We start from the raw sequence: 27299 nt of genomic DNA on the forward strand, positions 1-27299 counted from the left end.
TGCGCATGCTCAGTATCAAGCCGCATCTGTCAAAAAACGGACGGGCCGAATGGAAAAACCTATGCAACGGATCCGTATTTTTCGCCACATGCGTTGCATAGGTTTTTGAGCCGGATTGAGCCGCACTGCAAAAAACCGGATGTGTGAAAGCAGCCTAAATTCCATGTGAAGCTGGCGTAGCGATAATGTTCGCTACGGCAGCTATCACAAGAGATCGCTGCTGCGAAGGGGGCGGGGACTATCACGCTCAGCATCGCAAGCATCAGATTGCGATGTCGCAGTGTGCAAAGTACCTCTAAGTGTCCTGGCATTCTTTATATTTTGTATCCAATTTTGCTGCCAAGTTTCTTTACATCCAAGTTGTTTCTTTTTCAGGAGGTAGATGGTGTACTTAAAGGGGCTGTCTGGTGAAAATGTACCGATTGGTGCTGGGACCCTTATTGGTAATTTGCACCCCTGTTGCAAAGTGGAGCAGCAGCTTGGACGCTGCATTCATGCTCTACCGAGCTGCTAGAAGCCAAGTGTGGCACATCACGGCCCCGTAGGGAATGGACGGAGCGGCAGTCGAGCTTGCGCACTATTTTATCCCCGTCATAATGGGGTGCGGATTCCAGCGATCGGACCCCCGCAGACCAATAAATTATATGTCCTGTGGATAGGTGACAATTTGTTTTCACCAGACAACCCCTTTAATATTCTAGAGGAGCCGATCAAGTTGACCACAACAGACTATAACCTCTCCTGTACAGACATCGGTACAGATTTGGCACCGGTACGGTCCATGGTGCCGGTGTTACTCGTACTCCCGCTGCACGTGCCCATCTGATCTTTTTCCGCTTTATGTTGAGGTTTAGAGTTGCTTTATGCAAACTTATCAATTAAAGATAATATTTATATTGTTAGTTGATCTTTTTGTTATTATTGATGCATTTTGAACTCCTCAATCCCGTCACTGTATGTCTTCATATCTGAAGCTACCTTGGATTTAATCGCCTCCTTACATTTAGTGAAATCTGCTCTGTGCTCAGCCCTCCACCTGTGACTTACCAGTCGTCTCCCAGCCCCCCTTTGAGACCGGCTCATACTTAGTGTCTGGTCCGCCACGTCCTGCCCATTTACCATTGTGCAATTTTTATTTTTTTTTTCAAACTACGCTCCCACTTCCTTTTATTTCGGTAACAATTTTGGAGAACATTGGGTAACAACTTGGTCATTTTCATCCGTGCTGAATTATATATTCCAATCTTTTCGATCCCACTTAGACCAAAGTGAGGTGCGTCCAGCTGAAAACACATGGATGCTCCAGCAAACTGAGTGTGCATGTGAATGGAGGAAGCAGGAAAGATCGCATCACCTCGAAATGTAAAATCCAAACAACAACAAAAATGTATTTAAAGGGAATGACTGCTCAAACCAAGAACAGGCGCTCGATGCACAAGGCGGGCCAAACAGCTAAGTGCACTTTCCCACTATTTCCACCCCCTTCCTCTTTTATGGATTCTTTGCTTTATAGAACCAGAATAGGGTAGATATTTGGAAAACAAGCAGGTGAGAAGCACTTAAATGTTTGCACAAAGCATATGTACATTGGAGAATCCTTTTAAAAGGGACAGAATGACAAAGACTATATTGATAAGATAACTAAGAGTCATATGGGTGGGGTTACAGCCCCCAGCATCCTCTCAGATTGCCTGTGAAGAGAGTAATAGAGATCGGTTTTCCAAAACCGCGCCAATGACCAAAGGACGATGGTAATATAAGATTAATGTTGCTTTATTTTCATGCTCAGATCAACGCGTTTCAGGAGACTCAGCTCCCTTCATCAGGACAAACAGGCAAAAAAACCATCAAATCTCTGATGTTCTTTTGCCTGTTTGTCCTGATGAAGGGAGCCGAGTCTCCTGAAACGCGTTGATCTGAGCATGAAAATAAAGCAACATTAATCTTATATTATCATCGTCCTTTGGTCATTGGCACGGTTTTGGAAAACCTGTTACTCTCTGCTATCAGCCATTTCGGGGACTGCAGTTGCATGCTTATATAGGAGTTGTGACTGTCACAACTTCCATAGGTGAGTCCAACCACATTATTTAACCCCTTTTCCTATTGGGGTAAGACCCTATTGCGCTTCTTTTTCCACAGTCTTCTATTTCCTAGATTGCCTGAGAAGGGACTTTGGCGAGTGTCCACTAGGCACAGCACCATTTATTAGGCAGTGGTTACGCCTGGTACTGCAGCTTAGTTTCATTCTGTCCTTTAAAATCAGCTGATTGTCAGCACTGAAGGTCAGATCTAAGCAATCTGATAGTGATGGGTTGTGTAAAAGAATAGGCCTTTAATAAGGTCGATAGGAATTGATTTGCAGGACACGTCAGTCATTTGTGGCCACTGGCCAGGAGACCTAAGAATAACCTCCAACATGATGACATCTACGGCCTATGGGCGGCACGGTGGCTCAGTGGTTAGCACTGCAGTCTTGCAGTGCTGGGGTCCTGGGTTCAATTCCCACCAAGGACACCATCTGCAAGGAGTTTGTATGTTCTCCTCGTGTTTACGTGGGTTTCCTCCCACACTCCAAAAACACAGTTAGGGATCTTAGATTGTGAGCCCCAATGGGGACAGTGTTGCCAATGTATGTAAAGTGCTGTGGAATTAATAGTGCTATATAAATGAATAAATTAATAATAATATTATTATTAGTGGGAGCAAGGGTGGTTCTCAGGCCACCCCTCCCGAGACCTCAAATTAATGAAGTGGCCAATTTGAGATCATATACATATATTTTAGAAGCAGAAAACAAAACAGAAGTCCCAGTCATGTCAATACAAGCTCCCCATGTTTAATTGGTCCTTTAAAAACTGCAAGTACAAAGTGTCATGGGCTTTAATGGCTACGGAGACATGTGACAATGTAATAAAAGCACCGTACAGTCAGTCTGTAGGCGAGTGGGACAGTAACGGGGCTGTCGATACATGTAACATTACTGAAATATGCTGTACAGGCAAACACAGAACTGGCAAGTCAACATTCCCCAAGCGGCTGACAGTGTGCAAGGCAGGGAGTACGTCTGTGCTGGACCCGGCCGCGGACGAGGCGGCTCCCGGCAAACACCACCAAGAAGAAGAACAACGTTCCATTCAAGTAATTTATAAAACGATGCGTCCAAAAGGACGGTAAAAAGACATTTCCTTACAAATCGGAGCACTACCATTCAATACACAGAGCAGTCATTACATTCAGAAAAGGTAGTTGACAGCGGCCCCGTCCCCCGCAGGCGGTGGCACCATCCCTTCTGCATTATTTTATGCCCTCTGCCTATCACCAGTAGGCGGCGCATACTCCAGTAGTGACCGGCGTAATCTCCCAGCCCGGATCCACAAACATGGCTGCCTCCGAGGAGTGTCCCTTTAAACTTTGGCGGCAATGGATTAACCCATTGATGTCCACAGTACTGTGTGCAATACGTTTGGTCTTGGGGAGGGTGTAACTGTGAGGACGAGACCATGGCCGTGCAAACTGAAGATCAATATGGGGCACAGCATCAAAACACTGAAACTACAGAAGTGCAATTTTACTTGATTGGTGCTTTTTTGCATAAATGTGTGCACTTGGGCGTCCGATGGCAGAACCTTTTTTTGGGGGGGATGGGGGGGGCAGTTGAAGTGCATTATCTGTCACAGTTTGTTGCGGGGGCTACAAGAGAAGCCATTGATGCCCATCGGCTGCCGTATCTACAATCTACAAGACATTGCAACAATTATAAAAAAAGTGCTGTATTCGATAACAAGGACCTTTCACCTCTCCAGACGCCTCTTATTTTAGTATTTACCTGTAAATTATATATTTTCCCAATGCATTGGGCTGTCCCTCTATTACTCCTCCTGGAAAGTAATACACAACTGAGTGTTACGTTTATCAATAGAACTGATTGGACGATGCTCACGTTTCACAAGGAGAGGCCCCACCCACGAGGGGACCGGCAACACTCTGATGTCATGATTAGATTTTTCCAGGAGGAGCAACAGAGGAACAGCCCAACTGATTCTCTAAGATTGTCATTTTAACTTTAAATATTTTAAAGGATCAGATTGATAAAAGTTCTTCAAAAAAAAAAAAAAAAAAAAAAAGGCATAAAAACAAAATAAAATGCACCCTTTTATCTGCTGCCACTCGGGCACCAATGCTGCTCTGGTCCCGTTTACTTCCGGAGCATTTATTGGCCACAGCGGTAACCTGATTAGCTGTCCAGAAGTAAACGGGAACGGTAGCGGCTTTAGAGGGGTACATAGATTTTTTTTTTTTTTAAAAAAAAAAAAAATCTAAGGGGTTGTCCACTACTTTTATACTGATGACCTATCCTAAGGATAGGTCATCAAGGTCTGTTTGGCCGGGGTACGACACCTGGCACCCCCGCCGATCAGCTGTCCTCTGTGCCAGCAACCAGAAATGCTCTGTTCCGGAGCTGCGCCATCTTCTGATAGTGGCCGCGACCGGATACTGCACATTCGTCTCCTATTGATCTGAGTGGGAGGCTGAGGTGCAGTACCCGGCAGCGGCCACTATCAGAAGATGGCGCGGCTCCGGAACTGAGCATTTCCGGCTGTCGGCACCGAGAACAGTTGAGTTGATCGGCGGGGGTGCAGGGTGTCGACCCCGGCCAGACAGACATTGATGGCCTATTCGAAGGCTAGGTCATCAATCTAAAACTAGGGGACAACCTCTTTAACAAAGCAGACATGTGACGTGAGGTGAAAGGCCCTCTTTAATGTTATAATCATCCCCTGAAACAGAGAGAATATACATGAATATCATCGTGTGGCTCCATTTTTGATCATTTTACATCTACTTCCATTCGAACAGGTAAGTTTGCTTTACTGTGACTGATCTTGCGCACTTATATAGTCCTAAGACGATTGTGGATTACGTACGTCTACAGCCGGTTTTATAACCAGTCATGGCTCTGTTCTCTGCCTCCACATTTCCATTTAGTCTACAGGACACGTGCTGGGACATAGTTTACCTCCATCAGATTGGTGGTCGTTTAAATGGCCGTTTACAAATCGGCAGACTATAGTAAACGACGCGCACTGAGCGATCTGTAAACGACGGCTCAGTGCACATGAGCTGCCATTGATCTCAGCAGTACAACTGCGTATGCAGGGCAGACTAAAGTAAATGACACGCACTGAGCGATCTGTAAACAACAGCTCAGTACACGAGTGGCCATTGATCTCCGCAGCATGACTACTTTAGTCTGCCCTGCATAAACAGTCATGCTGCCGAGATCAATGGCCGCTCGTGCACTGAGCTGTCATTTACAGATCGCTCAGTGCGTGTCATTAACTTTAGTCTGCCCTGCATAAACAAACGACACGCACTGAGCGATCTGTAAACGACAGCTCAGTGCACATGAGCTGCCATTTATGTCGGCAGCACGACTGTTTATGCAGGGCAGACTAAAGTAAATGACACGCACTGAGCAACTTGTAAATGACAGCTCAGTGCACGAGTGGCCATTGATATCGGCAGCACAACTGCTTATGCAGGGCAGACTAAAGTAAATTAACGCACTGAGCGATCTGTAAATGACGGCTCAGTGCACATCTCAGCAGCACGACTGGTTACGCAGGGCGATGCACCGCCAGGAGCAATTTTTTTTTGCACTGTGCGAAACAGCTTCACCTGCTAAACGGGCACTTTCCGCATTGATCGGAGCCACGCAGTGTACACGCTCCTATCGTTGTCTAATGGATCTTTCTGAATCTATAGGATGAGATTGGTTCACAATAACAAGAGCAAAGCCAGCCAACAAGGTAAGTGCAAAGTGCTCAAAAACGGAGACACACACACACACACACACACACACACACAACTTCCAGCATCTCTGGCCGAATCTACTGCCGTCAATTTTCCGTTTTCTTTAAATAGCAAAAGAAACGAGAACTAAAAAGAAACATGAAGTCCACTCCACATTACAGCCTCTGTCCTAGAGCGATCTGCCGAGCGGGAAAATAAAACCTGTAACATTGAACATCTATAGAATCAAACTAAAGGCAACTTTCTCTTTCCCCGTTGTGACAAGTGGACATGAGCCATCGCAGTCTAGGTCGTGATCATCCATAAGTGAGTCGGGAACAAGTTTCCCTTTTGTATTGTCCCCAGTTCCGGCCAGGAGTGGCGGCTCACACCACGGAGTCCATGTCTATCTTCAGTTCGTCTGGGTCCTCGGAGGCATTAGTTCTCTTGGGTTTATGCTCCGGAGATTCACTAATCATCCCCAGGGTGGCCGCTCCGCAGCTGGTCTTCCTGGCCGTGATGCTTTTTTCGGAGTTCCCGCAGCACTGTTTGGGGGCGCACTGCGTTCTGCAGGAAAGTTCACAGAGGGATATTCTAGACCCGGATTCCACATTGGAAAATTCGGGTTGAATAGTGGTAGCGTGGATTCCTTCGTCGTGGAAGAAGTCTTTAATACGCTTTGCTACCTCCATATAAGCGGTGGGGTCGTGGCATTTTATATGAGCCGTGGCAATGATGCGGCTCTCCGCCAGCTGCCAGACGTGCAGTTCGTGGACAGCCTCGACGCCCTCAAGGCTTTGCAGCTTTTGTTTCAAGGAGGTAATGTCAATTTGTTTGGGGACCGTTTGCAGCAAGATGAGGGCAGACTCTTTAAGAAGCGGGTAGGTTGTATACAGCAATATACACACCATGATCACACACAGGGCGGGGTCCAGGTACAACACCCAGCAGGGTCCGGCCATCTTGATGAGCGGCTCTTCCGCGCTGTCATTCAGGGCGAGTGAGGTGTGGTTGATCTCTGGATGATCGGAGCAGTGGTCGTGAACACAAGGGTTGATGCAATTCTCCCCGGTTGGACAAGGGTTAAACACAAAGTAAAAGACCAACGCGTTGACCACCACGATGACCGAGCCCAGAGCGTCACCCAGAACGTGGAGGAAGACTCCGCGCATGTTCAGCTGAGAGCCGTCCTCGTGGATTTCTCCAATGTGGTTTTGGACAATGCTGCCGTTCAGTCGGTGATCTACTGCGTGATCTCCCAACGCATCTGTCAAGAAAAGAAAGATCTGTTATAGGTCCGAGCCGTCAGATCAGTATCTATATACAAAATGTAGGATTGCAGGAGAGCCGGAAGTAGAGACCCCCACCGATCTCAAGGTTTTGTGGCTATACTGTTATTGAGCATGTGCGACCATTGCTCCATTACCTACTATAAGAGCAGTGGTCGCACATGCCCAGTAGTGATTTAGTCACACACAGGAACTTTGTGCCCCACCATTCCCTGGCTCAATGGGGGATCTCAGTCACTGGACCCTCAGCAATCATTTTACTTTAATCCTAGGGATTTTTTTTTTTCTATCCTATTGCTCATGGGATTAACCCCTTAACGATTGAAATGCTGTGCACATCTTAAATCTTTCCAGTACCTTTGATGCAGGCTCGCACGTCGAGCCCGTATCTTTGGCTATGTGCGCACAGTGCGTTTTTCGCGGAGTTTTTGCGCGTTTTTCGCCTCAAAACTGCATGACTTTGCTTCCCCAGCAAAGTCTATGAGTTTTCATTTTTGCTGTCCGCACACAACTGTTTTTGTAAGCTGCGTTTTTGAGCTTGAAAAAAAAAAAAAAATAAAAAAAATGGACATGTCAATTCTTTCCTGCGTTTTTCTGCGTTTTCCGCCCATGCAATGCATTGGGAAAACGCAGCCAAAAACGCACCAAATCGCGGTAAAAACGCATGCGTTTTTTGATGCGTTTTTTCGACGCAGGTGCGTTTTTAGCCGCCAAAAACGCACAAAAACGCAGCGTGCGCACATAGCCTTTCCCTGCAGATGACAGCTGAATCATTCAGCCTTCATCTGCCTCTAACTGTCATGGGTGGAGCAGCGCTCCGCCCGCAGCTGTTAACTTGTTAAACGCCACTGTTAACCATTTAATGAGCACCTGCGGCACATTCATGTGATGAAAATCTGATGTCATGACAGCCAGCGGTCTGCTATAGACCCTGATGTCTCATCTCAGTACTCCTATGAAAACCAACCCGGAGCCAGCATTCATAGGAGACTGGGATTTCTTCTATATACAGCAATGTTGATGGATCGGCATGCGTACCACAGGCGATCAGACCAGGTTCAAGTCTCCTAAAGGGACTATTAAATACAGAAAAAATAAATAATTTAAAATAAAAAAAAATTATATAAAAAAAATTATGTTTTTTTAAATAAAAATTTCTCTTACAAAAAAAACAAAAAAAAAACAAAAAAAAATTACCATAAAAGAAGGGAATTTTGTTTACTTACCGTAAATTCCTTTTCTTCTAGCTCCAATTGGGAGACCCAGACAATTGGGTGTATAGGCTATGCCTCCGGAGGCCGCACAAAGTATTACACTTAAAAGTGTTAAGCCCCTCCCCTTCTGCCTATACACCCCCCGTGCTCCCACGGGCTCCTCAGTTTTGGTGCAAAAGCAAGAAGGAGGAAAAAGAATTATAAACTGGTTTAAAGTAACTTCAATCCGAAGGAATATCGGAGAACTGAAACCATTCAACATGAACAACATGTGTACACAAAAAAAAACAGGGGCGGGCGCTGGGTCTCCCAATTGGAGCTAGAAGAAAAGGAATTTACGGTAAGTAAACAAAATTCCCTTCTTCTTTGTCGCTCCATTGGGAGACCCAGACAATTGGGACGTCCAAAAGCAGTCCCTGGGTGGGTAAAATAATACCTCGTAAGAGAGCCGTAAAACGGCCTCTTCCTACAGGTGGGCAACCGCCGCCTGAAGGACTCGTCTACCTAGGCTGGCATCCGCCGAAGCATAGGTATGCACCTGATAGTGTTTCGTGAAAGTGTGCAGGCTCGACCAGGTAGCCGCCTGACACACCTGCTGAGCCGTAGCCTGGTGCCTCAAAGCCCAGGACGCGCCCACGGCTCTGGTAGAATGGGCCTTCAGCCCTGAGGGAACCGGAAGCCCAGCCGAACGGTAGGCTTCGAGAATTGGCTCCTTGATCCACCGAGCCAAGGTTGATTTGGAAGCCTGTGACCCTTTACGCTGGCCAGCGACAAGGACAAAGAGTGCATCCGAGCGGCGCAGGGGCGCCGTACGAGAAATGTAGAGTCTGAGTGCTCTCACCAGATCTAACAAGTGCAAATCCTTTTCACATTGGTGAACTGGATGAGGACAAAAAGAAGGTAAGGAGATATCCTGATTGAGATGAAAGGGGGATACCACCTTAGGGAGAAATTCCGGAACCGGACGCAGAACCACCTTGTCCTGGTGAAACACCAGGAAAGGGGCTTTGCATGACAGCGCTGCTAGCTCAGACACTCTCCGAAGTGAAGTGACTGCTACTAGAAAAACCACTTTCTGCGAAAGGCGTGAGAGAGAAATATCTCTCATTGGCTCGAATGGTGGTTTCTGAAGAACCATCAGCACCCTGTTCAGATCCCAGGGTTCTAACGGCCGCTTGTAAGGAGGAACGATGTGACAAACCCCCTGCAGGAACGTGCGTACATGTGGAAGTCTGGCTAGGCGCTTCTGGAAAAACACAGAGCGCTGAGACTTGTCCCTTAAGGGAGCCGAGCGACAAACCCTTTTCCAGTCCAGATTGAAGGAAGGACAGAAAAGTGGGCAAGGCAAAAGGCCAGGGAGAAAAACCCTGAGCAGAGCACCACGACAGGAAAATTTTCCACGTCCTGTGGTAGATCTTGGCAGACGTGGGTTTCCTAGCCTGTCTCATAGTGGCAATGACGTCTTGAGATAACCCTGAAGACGCTAGGATCCAGGACTCAATGGCCACACAGTCAGGTTGAGGGCCGCAGAATTCAGATGGAAAAACGGCCCTTGAGATAGCAAGTCTGGTCGGTCTGGTAGTGCCCACGGTTGGCCGACCGTGAGATGCCACAGATCCGGGTACCACGACCGCCTCGGCCAGTCTGGAGCGACGAGGATGACGCGGCGGCAGTCGGCCCTGATCTTGCGTAACACTCTGGGCAACAGTGCCAGCGGAGGAAACACATAAGGGAGCTGAAACTGCGACCAATCCTGAACTAAGGCGTCTGCCGCCAGAGCTCTGGGATCTTGAGACCGTGCCATGAACGTCGGTACCTTGTTGTTGTGCCGGGACGCCATGAGGTCGACGTCCGGCCCCCCACAGCGGCAACAGATCTCCTGAAACACGTCCGGGTGAAGGGACCATTCCCCTGCGTCCATGCCCTGGCGACTGAGAAAGTCTGCTTCCCAGTTTTCCACGCCTGGAATGTGAACTGCAGAGATGGTGGAGGCCGTGGCTTCCACCCACATCAAAATCCGCCGGACTTCCTGGAAGGCTTGCCGACTGCGTGTGCCGCCTTGGTGGTTGATGTATGCCACCGGTGTGGAATTGTCCGACTGAATTCTGATCTACTTGCCTTCCAGCCACTGCTGGAACGCTTTCAGGGCAAGGTACACTGCCCGTATTTCCAGAACATTGATCTGAAGCGAGGACTCTTGCTGGGTCCACGTACCCTGAGCCCTGTGGTGGAGAAAAACCGCTCCCCACCCTGACAGACTCGCGTCCGTCGTGACCACCTCCCAGGATGGGGGTAGGAAGGATTTCCCCTTCGATAATGAAGTGGGAAGAAGCCACCACCGAAGGGAAGCTTTGGTCGCCTGAGAGAGGGAGACGTTCCTGTCGAGGGACGTCGGCTTCCTGTCCCATTTGCGTAGGATGTCCCATTGAAGAGGACGCAGGTGAAACTGCGCGAAAGGAACTGCCTCCATTGCTGCCACCATCTTCCCCAGGAAGTGCATGAGGCGCCTCAAGGGGTGTGACTGGCCTTGAAGGAGAGATTGTACCCCTGTCTGTAGTGACCGCTGCTTGATCAGCAGAAGCTTCACTATCGCTGAGAGGGTATGAAACTCCATGCCAAGGTATGTGAGCGATTGGGCCGGTGTCAGATTTGACTTTGGAAAATTGATGATCCACCCGAAACTCTGGAGAGTCTCCAGGGTAGCGTCGAGGCTGTGTTGGCATGCCTCTTGAGAGGGTGCCTTGATCAGGAGATCGTCCAAGTAAGGGATCACCGAGTGACCCTGAGAGTGGAGGACCGCTACTACAGTAGCCATAACCTTGGTGAAAACCCGTGGGGCTGTTGCCAGGCCGAACGGCAGTGCCACGAACTGCAGGTGTTCGTTTTCTATGGCGAAGCGCAAGAAGCGCTGGTGCTCTGGAGCAATCGGTACGTGGAGATAAGCATCTTTGATATCGATCGATGCAAGGAAATCTCCTTGGGACATTGAGGCGATGACGGAGCGGAGGGATTCCATCCGGAACCGCCTGGTCTTTACGTGTTTGTTGAGAAGTTTCAGGTCCAGGACAGGACGGAAAGACCCGTCCTTCTTTGGGACCACAAACAAGTTGGAGTAAAAACCGTGGCCCTGTTGCTGAAGAGGAACAGGGACCACCACTCCTTCTGCCTTCAGAGTGCCCAGCGCCTGCAGAAGAGCCTCGGCTCGCTCGGGAGGCGGGGATGACCTGAAGAATCGAGTCGGGGGACGAGAGGTGAACTCTATCTTGTAACCGTGAGACAGAATGTCTCTCACCCAACGGTCTTTTACCCGTGGCAGCCAGGCGTCGCAAAAGCGGGAGAGCCTGCCACCGACCGAAGATGCGGAGTGAGGAGGCCGAAAGTCATGAGGAAGCCGCTTTGGTAGCGGCACCTCCGGTGGCCTTTTTAGGACGTGACTTAGACCGCCATGCGTCAGAGTTCCTTTGATCTTTCTGAGGCCTTTTGTACGAGGAGAATTGGGACCTGCCCGCGCCCCGAAAGGACCGAAACCTCGACTGCCCCTTCCTCTGTTGGGGTATGTTCGGTTTGGGCTGGGGTAAGGATGTATCCTTTCCCTTGGATTGTTTGATGATTTCATCCAAACGCTCGCCAAACAATCGGTCGCCAGAAATTGGCAAACTGGTTAAGCGCTTTTTGGAAACAGAATCTGCCTTCCATTCCCGTAGCCACAAGGCCCTGCGGAGTACCACCGAATTGGCGGCTGCAACCGCCGTACGGCTCGCAGAGTCCAGGACAGCATTAATAGCGTAAGACGCAAATGCCGACGTCTGAGTGGTTATGGACGCCACCTGTGGCGTGGACGTGCGTGTGGCTGCGTCAATTTGCGCTTGACCTGCTGAGATAGCTTGTAGCGCCCATACGGCTGCGAACGCTGGGGCAAAAGAAGCGCCGATAGCTTCATAGATGGATTTCAACCAGAGCTCCATCTGCCTGTCAGTGGCATCTTTGAGTGAAGCCCCATCTTCCACTGCAAGTATGGATCTAGCTGCCAGTCTGGAGATTGGAGGATCCACTTTGGGACACTGAGCCCAACTTTTGACCACGTCAGGGGGAAAAGGATAACGTGTATCCTTAAGGCGCTTAGAAAAACGCTTATCTGGACAAGCATGGTGATTCTGGACTGCCTCTCTGAAATCAGAGTGGTCCAGAAACATACTCGGTGTACGCTTGGGAAACCTGAAATGGAATTTCTCCTGCTGAGAAGCTGACTCCTCCACCGGAGGAGCTGAGGGAGAAATATCCAACATACGATTGATGGACGCAATAAGGTCGTTCACTATGGCGTCCCCGTCCGGAGTATCAAGATTGAGAGCGGCCTCAGGATCAGAATCCTGATCAGCTACTTCCGCGTCATCAACCAGCGATTCCCCTCGCTGAGACCCTGCACAATATGATGATGTCGAGGGAAAATCTAAGCGAGCTCGCTTAGTCGGTCTGGGGCTGGGGTCTGTGTCAGAACCCTCAGCCTGGGATCTATGAGATACCCCTGGAGGACATTGTTGGTCCAACTGAGGGGAGCCAGGGAACGAAGATTCAACAGAGTCCCTGTGCTGAGATACCGGCCTGGACTGCAAGGCTTCTAGTATCTTAGCCATAGTCTCAGAGAGTTTTGCAAACTCCGTCCCCGTCACCTGAACAGTGTTAGCAGGTGGCTCCCCCTGGGCCCCTCTTAGCAGAGGCTCCGGCTGAGTAAGTGCCACAGGGGCCGAACAGTGCACACAATGAGGGTCAGTGGAACCTGCCGGTAGCGGGGTCGTACATGCGGCGCAGGCAACATAATAAGCCTGTGTTTTGGCACCCCTGCCTTTCGTGGGCGCCATGCTATTATCTTCCCTGAGTAACACAATAGGGTATATAGCCAGAAATCAACTGTGCACCATACAGTGTAAAACATATATAGCATAAACATATAATGTTACACTACTGCACAATGGGGCTAGCACCACAGGTGCTGCTTACCACCCGCCTAAAGCGGTTGTGAGCAGGGCTGTGGAGTCGGAGTCGGAGTCGTGGAGTCGGAGTCGGAGCTCATTTTGGTGGAGTCGGAGTCGGTATAAAATGCACCGACTCCGACTCCTAAAATATATAATAAATTGGGGACAGGAGTGCAATGCAGAATGTGCTGAATATTTTACTAAATAATAACATTTAGTATAATGCTTATATTTAAGTGAAAAATTTATTGTAGTACAATGTGAACATCAGACATTTAATTGTTTTTATGATACAATAATCAAGATATTTGGATAGAACATAAAATATTTATTGGAATACAACTTTAGAACACAAAAAACTAATAAATTGTAAATATGTAAAATATATATATATATATATATATATATATATATATATATATATACAGTGTATATACACACACAAGATATATATGTAATCTACTGTATATTACATAGTGTATTACATATTTACAATTTATTACAGTTTTTTGTGTTCTAAAGTTGTATTCCAATAAATATATTTTATGTTCTATCCAAATATCTTGATTATTGTATCATAAAAATTATTAAATGTCTGATGTTCACATACACATTCATGTACTACAATAAATTTTTCACCTAACTATAAGCAATATATGTAGGAGTCGGAGTCGGAGCCGGAGTCGGAGTCGGAGCCGGAGTCGGTGCAAGAGAATTTGAGGAGTCGGAGTCGGAGTCGAAGGTTTGGCTTACCGACTCCACAGCCCTGGTTGTGAGGCCACCAGAGTCCCTGCCTGGGTCTCCCAGACTTTGTCCCCCTCTGCTGCGTCCGAGGAGCTGACAGGAATGGCTGCCGGCGTCCTGAGGAGAGGAGGGAGCCGTGGGCGTGACCCAGAAAGTGCGGGAACTGGTACCTGCACTGTGCACAGTGAGGGGGGTGGAGTATGCAAAGCATGCTCCAGCCCTCAGTGCTGCTCGTTCTGTGCAGCGTCCCGCCCTTCCCCTGCCTGTCAGGGCTGTGGGCGGGAGGAAAGGAAACTAGGCCGCAAAAAGCCGCACTACAAGTCCCAGCCGCGCCGCAGTGTTTCCATGGCCGCGGCGGTCAGTGCGGCAGTCCCTATACATAAACAAACACACTCAGCAACGCTGAGTGTGTAATGGCACATATTAACCCGGTCAGCGCCGTGGTCCCCGGTGCACTAGCACACCCAGCAAAGCTGGAGTGTTGCTGTGCGCGGTCCCCACCGGGATACAGAGTACCTCCAAGTAGCAGGGCCATGGCCCTGAACGATACCCGGCTCCTATCCAGCAGGCTCCACAGGAGTTGTGGATGAAGCGCGGTCTCAGTGCCTGGAGACCGATAGGATCCCACTTCCACCAGAGCCCTAAGGGGGATGGGGAAGGAAAAACAGCACGTGGGCTCCAGCCTCCGTACCCGCAATGGATACCTCAACCTTACAACACCACCGACAAGAGTGGGGTGAGAAGGGAGCATGCTGGGGGCTCTATATGGGCCCACTTTTCTTCCATCCGACATGGTCAGCAGCTGCTGCTGACCAATCTGTGGAGCTGTGCGTGCGTGTCTGACCTCCTTCGCACAAAGCAAAAAACTGAGGAGCCCGTGGGAGCACGGGGGGTGTATAGGCAGAAGGGGAGGGGCTTAACACTTTTAAGTGTAATACTTTGTGCGGCCTCCGGAGGCATAGCCTATACACCCAATTGTCTGGGTCTCCCAATGGAGCGACAAAGAAATACACATATTTGGTATCACTTCATTTGTAAAAGTCCGATCAAAATATAAAAAAAATGAATTTGCTGCATATCAAAAAATGGAGCCCTTGGCTTTCTTACCAACAAAATTCTTAATAGAGTCTGGTCCATGTGCTTAATGTCTGATTTTTAAACTCCACAATCCATGAAAATTTAGACTTCTATACCTGGAATTTGACTTTTTTATTCTGCATTTTATCTTCTTTATGTGTATATATACTTGAATTATTATAAAAGTTCTCCATTGTTTCTTACCCTTTCACACTCCCTTCCCTCTTTTCCTCTCCTGCGCAATAAAATGTTCTTTCCTTCATCCCATCCCTTCCTTTTCTCCCTACCCTTTCCCTTAGGTATGATGGTTTACTCACTTGATACGTTAATGTCTACATTAAAGGGAATGTATCGCGTTTTTTTTATTTTTGTATTAAAAATAGTGATTCTGAAATCAAGTATTTCTAATACAAAATGAAAATCGCAGCTTATTTACTTTTTCTGTTATTCTAATTTTACTGTATGCACTGGGGGCCATGTTGGATTTGCTGTGTGTGTAACGACAGTTACACACTCCTTTATGGCAGCCCCTGTGCATAGAGAATAGTGGTCGCTATCCGACCCTATGTTTAACGTTACAGTGGGCGTATGCTGTGACCTGGACGCGCCCCCTGGGCTGTCCAGATCACAGCAGAAGGAAGTTCAGCGCCATCATCGTGGAGCTCACAGCGTATGCTGTTTGCTCCACTTCACCCCTGTCAACCGCCGGGATGTGTGAGTACAGGCCGCCTCCCCTCCCCTGCCCCCGTTACCGATGACACCGCCTCCCTCCGCTCTGCCCAGCCCCCGCTACTGCTACCGCCGCCCCTCGCCGTTCCCGTCTCCGCTAACACCCCATCCCTTCGCTCTCCTCAGCCCCCGCTAGTGCCGCCCCTCCCCCTCGCCGTTCCCGTCTCCGCTGACACCCCATCCCTTAGCTCTCCTCAGCCCCCGCTAGTGCCGCCCCTCCCCCTCGCCGTTCCCGTCTCCGCTGACACCCCATCCCTCCGCTCTCCCCAGCCACCGCTCTGCTCGCCGCTGCTGTGTATGTGTGTGCGCCCTTGCCCCACTGCATGCGAGTACCGCCGCTGATGCTGTCTGCACGGCTGTGTATTATCCTCTCCTGTTTCATACTATCTGCTGAGCCGTGTATCTAATCCTCTCTTGGGTGATACACAGCTCAGCAGACTGCATCACCCAGAACAGGATTAGATACACGGCCGTGCACACAGCATCACCCAGGACAGGATTAGATACACAGCTCATCAGACAGTATCTAATCCTGTCCTGGGTGATGCTGTCTGATGAGCTGTGTATCTAATCCTCTCCTGGGTGATGCTGTGTGCACGGCCGTGTATCCAATCCTCTCCTGGGTGATGCTGTGTGCACGGCCGTGTATCCAATCCTCTCCTGGGTGATGCTGTGTGCACGGCCGTGTATCCAATCCTCTCCTGGGTGATGCTGTGTGCACGGCCGTGTATCCAATCCTCTCCTGGGTGATGCTGTGTGCACGGCCGTGTATCCAATCCTCTCCTGGGTGATGCTGTGTGCACGGCCGTGTATCTAATCCTCTCCTGGGTGATGCTGTGTGCACGGCCGTGTATCTAATCCTGTCCTGGGTGATGCGGTCTGCACGGCCGTGTATCTAATCCTGTCCTGGGTGATGCGGTCTGCACGGCCGTGTATCTAATCCTGTCCTGGGTGATGCTGTGTGCACGGCCGTGTATCTAATCCTGTCCTGGGTGATGCTGTGTGCACGGCCGTGTATCTAATCCTCTCCTGGGTGATACTGTCTGCTGAGCCGTGTATCTAATCCTATCCTGTGTGATACTGTCTGCTGAGCCGTGTATCTAATCCTATCCTGTGTGATACTGTCTGCGGAGCCGTGTATCTAATCCTAGCCTGTGTGATACTGTCTGCTGAGCCGTGTATCTAATCCTAGCCTGTGTGATACTGTCTGCTGAGCAGTGTATCTAATCCTGTCCTGGGTGATACTGTCTGCTGAGCCGTGTATCTAATCCTAGCCTGTGTGATACTGTCTGCTGAGCTGTGTATCTAATCCTAGCCTGTGTGATACTGTCTGCTGAGCTGTGTATCTAATCCTAGCCTGGGTGATACTGTCTGCAGAGCAGTGTATCTAATCCTGTCCTGTGTGATACTCCTGCTGTCCTTGGTGACACTTTAGACATTTCTGGTCACCAACAAAATGGCTGTGCATTGTGTCCCTACATGTCATTCTCTGTTATCCTTTGTAAACACTCAGATTGGGAGGGGGGAGGCGTGCCACCACACACAGGAGAGCAGACTCCACCCACTTTACTGCAAGCTGTAACGTGAGCTTTTTCCTACAGTGGGATTTCTGTAGGATTTCAGAAGCTGCTCCCCCTAGTGTTTAGCAGTGGAAACAGTGGAAATTATTAAACTGTTTATTTTATTTTTTTACATTTTGCTCAATTAAAAAAAAGTAATATTTAAACAAAACATTAAAATAATATTACTTTACATTTTTTCAGGTATTTAATTTTTTTTTTCTGACGATACAGTCCCTTTAATTGCTATCTATTGAGTATCCTGTATTAAGTTACTGTTTGTTTTGCGTTGATTGTTTGTATGAAAATTGTTTAATAAAAAATTATTTCAATCAAAATATAAAAAAAAAAAAAAAAAAAGAATCGGATCGTTAAACCGCAAAATGAGTAAAAAAAATAAAATGCTAGAATTTTAGTTTTTCTGCTGCCGTCACAACAGGAAGAGGTGTAGTAACTGGCAATCAAGCCATCGTATATACGCCAAAATGATATCAATAAAAACCATCAGCTTGCAGAAAATAAAAAGCCCTCCCACAGCCCCATATCCTAAAAAGTCAAAATGTTACGTCTCTTGGGAAGGCGTGACAGCAAGGATTTTTTTTTTCTACCACTTAAAACAAAAAAACTATACATGATTGATATCTATGTAATCGTACTGACCTCTAAAAACCTATGGTCAGGTGAGTTTTATGGTAAAAATTACCGTTATAAATAAAAACCGCAAAAAGCTATTACAGAATTTCACTTTATTTTATATTTCGTCACACTTGCAATTCCCCCCCCCCGCTTACCATCATATCATATGAGAAAATGAGTGGTGGTCAATCAAAAGTACAACTTGTCCCATAAGAAACAAGCCTTCCCTTGTCTACATGGACAGAAAAATAAAAACAAAAAAATTACCTAGTCCTTAAGAGGATTTAGGTTTTATTATGGTTAATTTAAAGGGTTTGCTCACAGGATACAGTGCCTACAAGTAGTATTCAACCCCCTGCAGATTTAGCAGGTTTGATAAGATGCAAATAAGTTAGAGCCTGCAAACTTCAAACAAGAGCAGGATTTATTAACAGATGCATAAATCTTACAAACCAACAAGTTATGTTGCTCAGTTAAATTTTAATAAATTTTCAACATAAAAGTGTGGGTCAATTATTATTCAACCCCTAGGTTTAATATTTTGTGGAATAACCCTTGTTTGCAATTACAGCTAATAATCGTCTTTTATAAGACCTGATCATGCCGGCACAGGTCTCTGGAGTTATCTTGGCCCACTCCTCCATGCAGATCTTCTCCAAGTTATCTAGGTTCTTTGGGTGTCTCATGTGGACTTTAATCTTGAGCTCCTTCCACAAGTTTTCAATTGGGTTAAGGTCAGGAGACTGACTAGGCCACTGCAACACCTTGATTTTTTCCCTCTTGAACCAGGCCTTGGTTTTCTTGGCTGTGTGCTTTGGGTCGTTGTCTTGTTGGAAGATGAAATGACGACCCATCTTAAGATCCTTGATGGAGGAGCGGAGGTTCTTGGCCAAAATCTCCAGGTAGGCCGTGCTATCCATCTTCCCATGGATGCGGACCAGATGGCCAGGCCCCTTGGCTGAGAAACAGCCCCACAGCATGATGCTGCCACCACCATGCTTGACTGTAGGGATGGTATTCTTGGGGTCGTATGCAGTGCCATCCAGTCTCCAAACGTCACGTGTGTGGTTGGCACCAAAGATCTCGATCTTGGTCTCATCAGACCAGAGAACCTTGAACCAGTCTGTCTCAGAGTCCTCCAAGTGATCATGCGCAAACTGTAGACGAGCCTTGACATGACTCTTTGAAAGTAAAGGTACCTTACGGGCTCGTCTGGAACGGAGACCATTGCGGTGGAGTAGGTTACTTATGGTATTGACTGAAACCAATGTCCCCACTGCCATGAGATCTTCCCAGAGCTCCTTCCTTGTTGTCCTTGGGTTAGCCTTGACTCTTCGGACAAGCCTGGCCTCGGCACGGGTGGAAACTTTCAAAGGCTGTCCAGGCCGTGGAAGGCTAACAGTAGTTCCATAAGCCTTCCACTTCCGGATGATGCTCCCAACAGTGGAGACAGGTAGGCCCAACTCCTTGGAAAGGGTATTGTACCCCTTGCCAGCCTTGTGACCCTCCACGATCTTGTCTCTGATGGCCTTGGAATGCTCTTTTGTCTTTCCTATGTTGACCAAGTATGAGTGCTGTTCACAAGTTTGGGGAGGGTCTTAATTAGTCAGAAAAGGCTGGAAAAAGAGATAATTAATCCAAACATGTGAAGCTCATTGTTCTTTGTGCCTGAAATACTTCTTAATACTTTAGGGGAACCAAACAGAATTCTTGTGGTTTGAGGGGTTGAATAATAAATGACCCTCTGAATAAACTTTTCACAATTTAAAAAAAAAAATAAAAAAAGAAATAACATTTTTTTTTGCTGCAGTGCATTTCACACTTCCAGACTGATCTACAGTCCAAATGTCACAATGCCAAGTTAATTGCAAATGTGTAAACCTGCTAAATCTGCAGGGGGTTGAATACTACTTGTAGGCACTGTAGGTGATGACGGGCAGATCACTAGGGAGCCAAAGCTGGGACCCCCACCGATCCTCAGCATGGGACTCTGCCATCTCCTGCAGACCCCAAAACAATGGCTGGAGTAATGATGAGTGTTATGATAGGGGACCTTCAGTACGGAGCTGAGATTACACTTCAAGACTTGCACGGTCACCGGAGAGCCTCGATTTACCAATATTTACCACTCACCGGTTTTCTTAAAATCAGGTCCAATAACTTAAAAAGCAGTTAATAATCCCCCCCACAGCAGTAACAGCCCCTAAACATGGTAAAGGGGGGGAGGGGGGGGGCCTTTAATAACTTCCATCACTTCTTTTCTGCAGCCGGGCAGCAAAGAGACGACAATCAGGGGTTTTCTGCCATCTGCATTCCTCCTGTCACTGCACGATCTCATCAAACGCCAAGAGAATCACAGATCGGGAAGCAGCTTCAGCAGACGGAGCGTGACCAATTCATTAACTGGCACCTCCCTGGCACTGGAGCCGCCCGTGCCCCGGAGCACAGCCAGGAAAGGAGCAAGAGATTAAAAAATGGATGTGCAAAACGGCAGTCACCAGTAATTACACAAACGTAGACATACAGGGGGTATGCCCCTCGTCCACAAAACAAGGGAATCCTGCGCCCAGGAGAAGCCCCCAGCTCACTTACCCCAAGAATCGTCTGCACCCAGGAGAAGCCCCCCACCCTCATTTACCACAGGGGCGTCCTGCGCCCAGTAGAAGCCCCCAGCTCACTTAGCCCAAGAGTCGTCTGCACCCAGGGGAAGCCCCCCCCCCGACCTCACTTACCCCAAGGGGCGTCTTATTCCAGGAGAAGCTCCCCACCCTCATTTACCACAGGGGCGTCCTGCGCCCAGTAGAAGCCCCCCACCCTCATTATATATAAAGGCTACCTGATAGGAGACCCCATTTTACAGCACCCTAGTCTATTCGAAAGGTGGGCAGCGCCCATCAGAAGCCACATCCACACCTGGCACACTGACTCTGGTGCCCCCTTCCCTTCTTCCACATATTGTGGCTGACCAACCATAGTGGAAGCAGAATCAGTGCAGGACAAGGCCGCAGCCTCGCTCTGCACAAGAACAGCGCAGCACACTATGACATCACCGGGGCTCTATGCATATGGACATAGTCTGTGCCGCCAATCCTCATGACATCACACCCGCCGATACATCACACCAGCTTTGTAGATGTGTAGAATACAGCACAGACTATGATATCAGAAGGCGTCTATACTTATGTACATTAGCCATCAGCACTATGCCGTCACACAGGAGCTACAGCTATATAGATGACATCACAGGTTTAATAGCCATGTAGATGACATCACACCCTCGATATGACATCACACAGGAGCTATGTAGACTATACCCCCCCCAATATGACATCACACAGGAGCTATGTAGACTATACCCCCCCTCCAATATAACATCACACAGGAGCTATGTAGACTATACCCCCCCCCCCAATATAACATCACACAGGAGCTATGTAGACTATACCCCCCCCCCAATATAACATCACACAGGAGCTATGTAGACTATACCCCCCCCCCAATATAACATCACACAGGAGCTATGTAGACTATACCCCCCCCCAATATGACATCACACAGGAGCTATGTAGACTATACCCCCCCCCCAATATGACATCACACAGGAGCTATGTAGACTATACCCCCCCCCAATATGACATCACACAGGAGCTATGTAGACTATACCCCCCCCCAATATAACATCACACAGGAGCTATGTAGACAATACCCCCCCCCCAATATAACATCACACAGGAGCTATGTAGACTATACCCCCCCCCAATATGACATCACACAGGAGCTATGTAGACTATACCCCCCCCCCAATATGACATCACACAGGAGCTATGTAGACTATACCCCCCCCCCAATATGACATCACACAGGAGCTATGTAGACTATACCCCCCCCCCAATATGACATCACACAGGAGCTATGTAGACTATACCCCCCCCCCAATATGACATCACACAGGAGCTATGTAGACTATACCCCCCCCAATATGACATCACACAGGAGCTATGTAGACTATACCCCCCCCAATATGACATCACACAGGAGCTATGTAGACTATACCCCCCCCAATATGACATCACACAGGAGCTATGTAGACTATACCCCCCCCAATATGACATCACACAGGAGCTATGTAGACTATACCCCCCCCAATATGACATCACACAGGAGCTATGTAGACTATACCCCCCCCAATATGACATCACACAGGAGCTATGTAGACTATACCCCCCCCAATATGACATCACACAGGAGCTATGTAGACTATACCCCCCCCAATATGACATCACACAGGAGCTATGTAGACTATACCCCCCCCAATATGACATCACACAGGAGCCATGTAGACTATACCCCCCCCCAATATGACATCACACAGGAGCTATGTAGACTATACCCCCCCCAATATGACATCACACAGGAGCTATGTAGACTATACCCCCCCCCAATATGACATCACACAGGAGCTATGTAGACTATACCCCCCCCAATATGACATCACACAGGAGCTATGTAGACTATACCCCCCCCCAATATGACATCACACAGGAGCTATGTAGACTATACCCCCCCCAATATGACATCACACAGGAGCTATGTAGACTATACCCCCCCAATATGACATCACACAGGAGCTATGTAGACTATACCCCCCCCCAATATGACATCACACAGGAGCTATGTAGACTATACCCCCCCCAATATGACATCACACAGGAGCTATGTAGACTATACCCCCCCCAATATGACATCACACAGGAGCTATGTAGACTATACCCCCCCCAATATGACATCACACAGGAGCTATGTAGACTATACCCCCCCCAATATGACATCACACAGGAGCTATGTAGACTATACCCCCCCCAATATGACATCACACAGGAGCTATGTAGACTATACCCCCCCCAATATGACATCACACAGGAGCTATGTAGACTATACCCCCCCCAATATGACATCACACAGGAGCTATGTAGACTATACCCCCCCCCCAATATGACATCACACAGGAGCTATGTAGACTATACCCCCCCCCCAATATGACATCACACAGGAGCTATGTAGACTATACCCCCCCCCCAATATGACATCACACAGGAGCTATGTAGACTATACCCCCCCCCCAATATGACATCACACAGGAGCTATGTAGACTATACCCCCCCCCCAATATGACATCACACAGGAGCTATGTAGACTATACCCCCCCAATATGACATCACACAGGAGCTATGTAGACTATACCCCCCCCCCAATATGACATCACACAGGAGCTATGTAGACTATACCCCCCCCCCAATATGACATCACACAGGAGCTATGTAGACTATACCCCCCCCCCAATATGACATCACACAGGAGCTATGTAGACTATACCCCCCCCCAATATGACATCACACAGGAGCTATGTAGACTATACCCCCCCCCAATATGACATCACACAGGAGCTATGTAGACTATACCCCCCCCCCAATATGACATCACACAGGAGCTATGTAGACTATACCCCCCCCCCAATATGACATCACACAGGAGCTATGTAGACTATACCCCCCCCAATATGACATCACACAGGAGCTATGTAGACTATACCCCCCCCCCCATATGACATCACACAGGAGCTGTGGCTATGTAGAGGGCATCATACCCCCATATTACGTCACAGGTTCCGTGCCTTACATGACACGATGACGTCATTCTCACCATGTTTCCCGGGCAGCACCTCCACCCCGGGTCCGTTCTCCACCAGGTTGTTGGTCTCCTCCCGGTCACGGACGACCCCATCTCCCGCCGATCTCTCCCGGCTCCGCTGGTTCTTCTTGGCCCCGTGCGAGTGTCCGTGTCCGGAGCCTCCGCCGTGGGAGTGTCCGTGTCCGCCCCCCGCGCTGTCCCGGAACATGCACAGGCCGATGAGATTGATGAGCAATCCGCCGGCGCCGACCCCGATGACGACCAGCGGCTGCTCGATGGCCTGCGGCTCGGTGAAGCGCTCCACGGCCTCCAGGATGATGGTGAAGCACAGGGCGGTGAGGAAGATGGCGTTCACCAGCGCCCCCATCACCCCGGCCCGGATCCAGCCGAACGTGTTCTTATCGGTGGAGCGAGTCTTCTGAGCGAATCGCACGGCGATCAGCCCGACCACCAGCGCGATCACATCGGACAGCATGTGGAAGGAGTCGGAGAGCATCGCCAGGGAGCCGGTGATCCGACTGACCACCACCTCCGCCACGAAGAACACGAAGGTGAGGCCGAGCATACATAGCAGCCGCACACGGTTAGACTCCCACATCGTGAGGGATCCCCGGGCCGAGGACACGGTCCAAAGGTCAGCGCGGCGAAGGGACGGGGCCCGGCGGCTGCAGGAGGCCGCGCGGGATCACAGCCGGGGGGGAGCGCAGTGACCGGAGCCCGGCAGCGGCGGCGGCTTCTCCCTCACTGGGCATCTCTGACGTCCGGAGCAGGGAAATAATACAAACTTTTGCACCCGAAACCGTCTTTTCCACACGGAGCAGAGATGACGAGGCCCCGCCCCTCCGCACGCCTGCCTGTGATTGGCTGAGCCGGGAGACGCGATGTGGTACATAGCGACAGCCGCCATTACACAGGCTGAGGAGGCGGGGCGGTTACTATAGAGACCGGCGAGGAGCGCAGCACCGGCCGTTCCGTGTAACCCTCCGCGTACAACTAGCTCCCCCGCTGCCCTCCAATCCGCGCTCTTCTTATTCACAAGCTGTTGCTCCTAGCAACCAATCAGAGTTCAGCTTACAGTGCAGTTAGGCAGGTTGAAAAATGAAAGAGGCCTTATGATTGGTTGCTAGGGGCAACGTTATATACAGTGCTGATTCCATGTTTACAGTTTCATTTTTTTATAGTTCTGTCCACAAAATTAGTTGTAGTTTTTATAGTTACCATGACTTTTAATACTTTTATTTTTACCAAAAAGTTGCAGTTTTAATTAGTTTTATTTCGCCAATTAGTCCAATATTTTATTCGGACGCGGCCATGTCACAGACAGCGAGGAGTTAAAGTTATCTGTAGACTGTGAGCCCTCGCGGGCAGGGTCCTCTCTCCTCCTATACCAGTCTGTTTTGTACTGTTAATGATTGTTGTACGTATACCCTCTCTCACTTGTAAAGCGCCATGGAATAAATGGCGCTATAATAATAATAATTTGCGTCTTCGAGGGCGATTTTATAAATTTAATTTAAATGTCCGTATTTTGGGCTAATAATAATTGTCACAGTCAGGTTTCATAATGTAACTTTCTCGGCTGATTTATGACCACATCGGAGCGGAGCTGCACTTTGATGTGGTCTGTGGTCATAAATCAGCGCAGAGGAGGTTAGAAAAGCTTTAAACTCTACCGTCAGACCAAGCTCACTGACTGATTCTCAGTTGCACCCTTTTTTTCTCAGGAGCGCCTCCTCCCTGCTTGCCTGGAGATTGACAGTTGGGGCCGGTGGCACGGATGAGCTCGGCGGGTCGAACAGACTCCTATAAGATCCAGCGACGCCGTCAGCTATGGAGCAGCGCTCGTAAGCTTTATAGAAAAGAGCTTGTAAGCGCTGCACATCCGCCTGCTGTTGATCTGTATAGGAGGCGAATGTGCAGTATCCGGCTGCTGCCACTATCAGAAGATGGAGCAGCTTCGGAACTGAGCATTTCTGGCTGCCTGCTGCCGCCGCCAGGACTGAGAACAGCTGATCGGCGGAGGTGCTGGGTGTTGGACCCAGGCCGATCAGCTATTGAAGACCTATCCTATGTAAAAGTAGTGGACAACCCCTTTAAGGGATTTGAGGTACAGTGCCTACAAGTAGTATTCAACCCCCTGCAGATTTAGCAGGTTTACACATTCGGAATTAACTTGGCATTGTGACATTTGGACTGTAGATCAGCCTGGAAGTGTGAAATGCAGCAAAAAAGAATGTTATTTCTTTTTTTATTTTTTTTTAAATTGTGAAAAGTTTATTCAGAGGGTCATTTATTATTCAACCCCTCAAACCACCAGAATTCTGTTTGGTTCCCCTAAAGTATTAAGAAGTATTTCAGGCACAAAGAACAATGAGCTTCACATGTTTGGATTAATTATCTCTTTTTCCAGCCTTTTCTGACTAATTAAGACCCTCCCCAAACTTGTAAACAGCACTCATACTTGGTCAACATGGGAAAGACAAAGGAGCATTCTAAGGCCATCAGAGACAAGATCGTGGAGGGTCACAAGGCTGGCAAGGGGTACAAAACCCTTTCCAAGGAGTTGGGCCTAGCTGTCTCCACTGTTGGGAGCATCATCCGGAAGTGGAAGGCTTATGGAACTACTGTTAGCCTTCCACGGCCTGGACAGCCTTTGAAAGTTTCCTCCCGTGCCGAGGCCAGGCTTGTCCGAAGAGTCAAGGCTAACCCAAGGACAACAAGGAAGGAGCTCCGGGAAGATCTCATGGCAGTGGGGACATTGGTTTCAGTCAATACCATAAGTGACATACTCCACCGCAATGGTCTCCGTTCCAGACGAGCCCGTAAGGTACCTTTACTTTCAAAGCGTCATGTCAAGGCTCGTCTACAGTTTGCTCATGATCACTTGGAGGACTCTGAGACAGACTGGTTCAAGGTTCTCTGGTCTGATGAGACCAAGATCGAGATCTTTGGTGCCAACCACACACGTGACGTTTGGAGACTGGATGGCACTGCATACGACCCCAAGAACACCATCCCTACAGTCAAGCATGGTGGTGGCAGCATCATGCTGTGGGGCTGTTTCTCAGCCAAGGGGCCTGGCCATCTGGTCCGCATCCATGGGAAGAAGGATAGCACGGCCTACCTGAAGATTTTGGCCAAGAACCTCCGCTCTTCCATCAAGGATCTTAAGATGGGTCGTCATTTCATCTTCCAACAAGACAACGACCCAAAGCACACAGCCAAGAAAACCAAGGCCTGGTTCAAGAGGGAAAAAATCAAGGTGTTGCAGTGGCCTAGTCAGTCTCCTGACCTTAACCCAATTGAAAACTTGTGGAAGGAGCTCAAGATTAAAGTCCACATGAGACACCCAAAGAACCTAGATAACTTGGAGAAGATCTGCATGGAGGAGTGGGATAAGATAACTCCAGAGACCTGTGCCGGCCTGATCAGGTCTTATAAAAGACGATTATTAGCTGTAATTGCAAACAAGGGTTATTCCACAAAATATTAAACCTAGGGGTTGAATAATAATTGACCCACACTTTTATGTTGAAAATTTATTACAATTTAACTGAGCAACATAACTTGTTGGTTTGTAAGATTTATGCATCT

The 27299-nt window shown here is 48.5% G+C and overlaps 1 protein-coding gene across 1 annotated transcript; it reads right to left on the reverse strand.

Annotated features, from left to right (window-relative positions):
* Positions 1-5347: 5347 nt before the first annotated feature.
* Positions 5348-24682, reverse strand: LOC142273577 (proton-coupled zinc antiporter SLC30A1-like). The gene is made up of 2 exons (XM_075332536.1): positions 23718-24682; positions 5348-7063 (listed from the first exon to the last, which is right to left on the reverse strand). Exons 1-2 carry the CDS (start codon positions 24301-24303, stop codon positions 6183-6185), a joined length of 1467 nt encoding a protein of 488 aa, XP_075188651.1. The 5' UTR covers positions 24304-24682; the 3' UTR covers positions 5348-6182.
* Positions 24683-27299: the final 2617 nt, after the last annotated feature.

The sequence above is a fragment of the Anomaloglossus baeobatrachus genome, unplaced genomic scaffold (genome assembly GCF_048569485.1).
Source record: "Anomaloglossus baeobatrachus isolate aAnoBae1 unplaced genomic scaffold, aAnoBae1.hap1 Scaffold_3644, whole genome shotgun sequence".
Lineage (NCBI taxonomy): Eukaryota > Metazoa > Chordata > Amphibia > Anura > Aromobatidae > Anomaloglossus > Anomaloglossus baeobatrachus.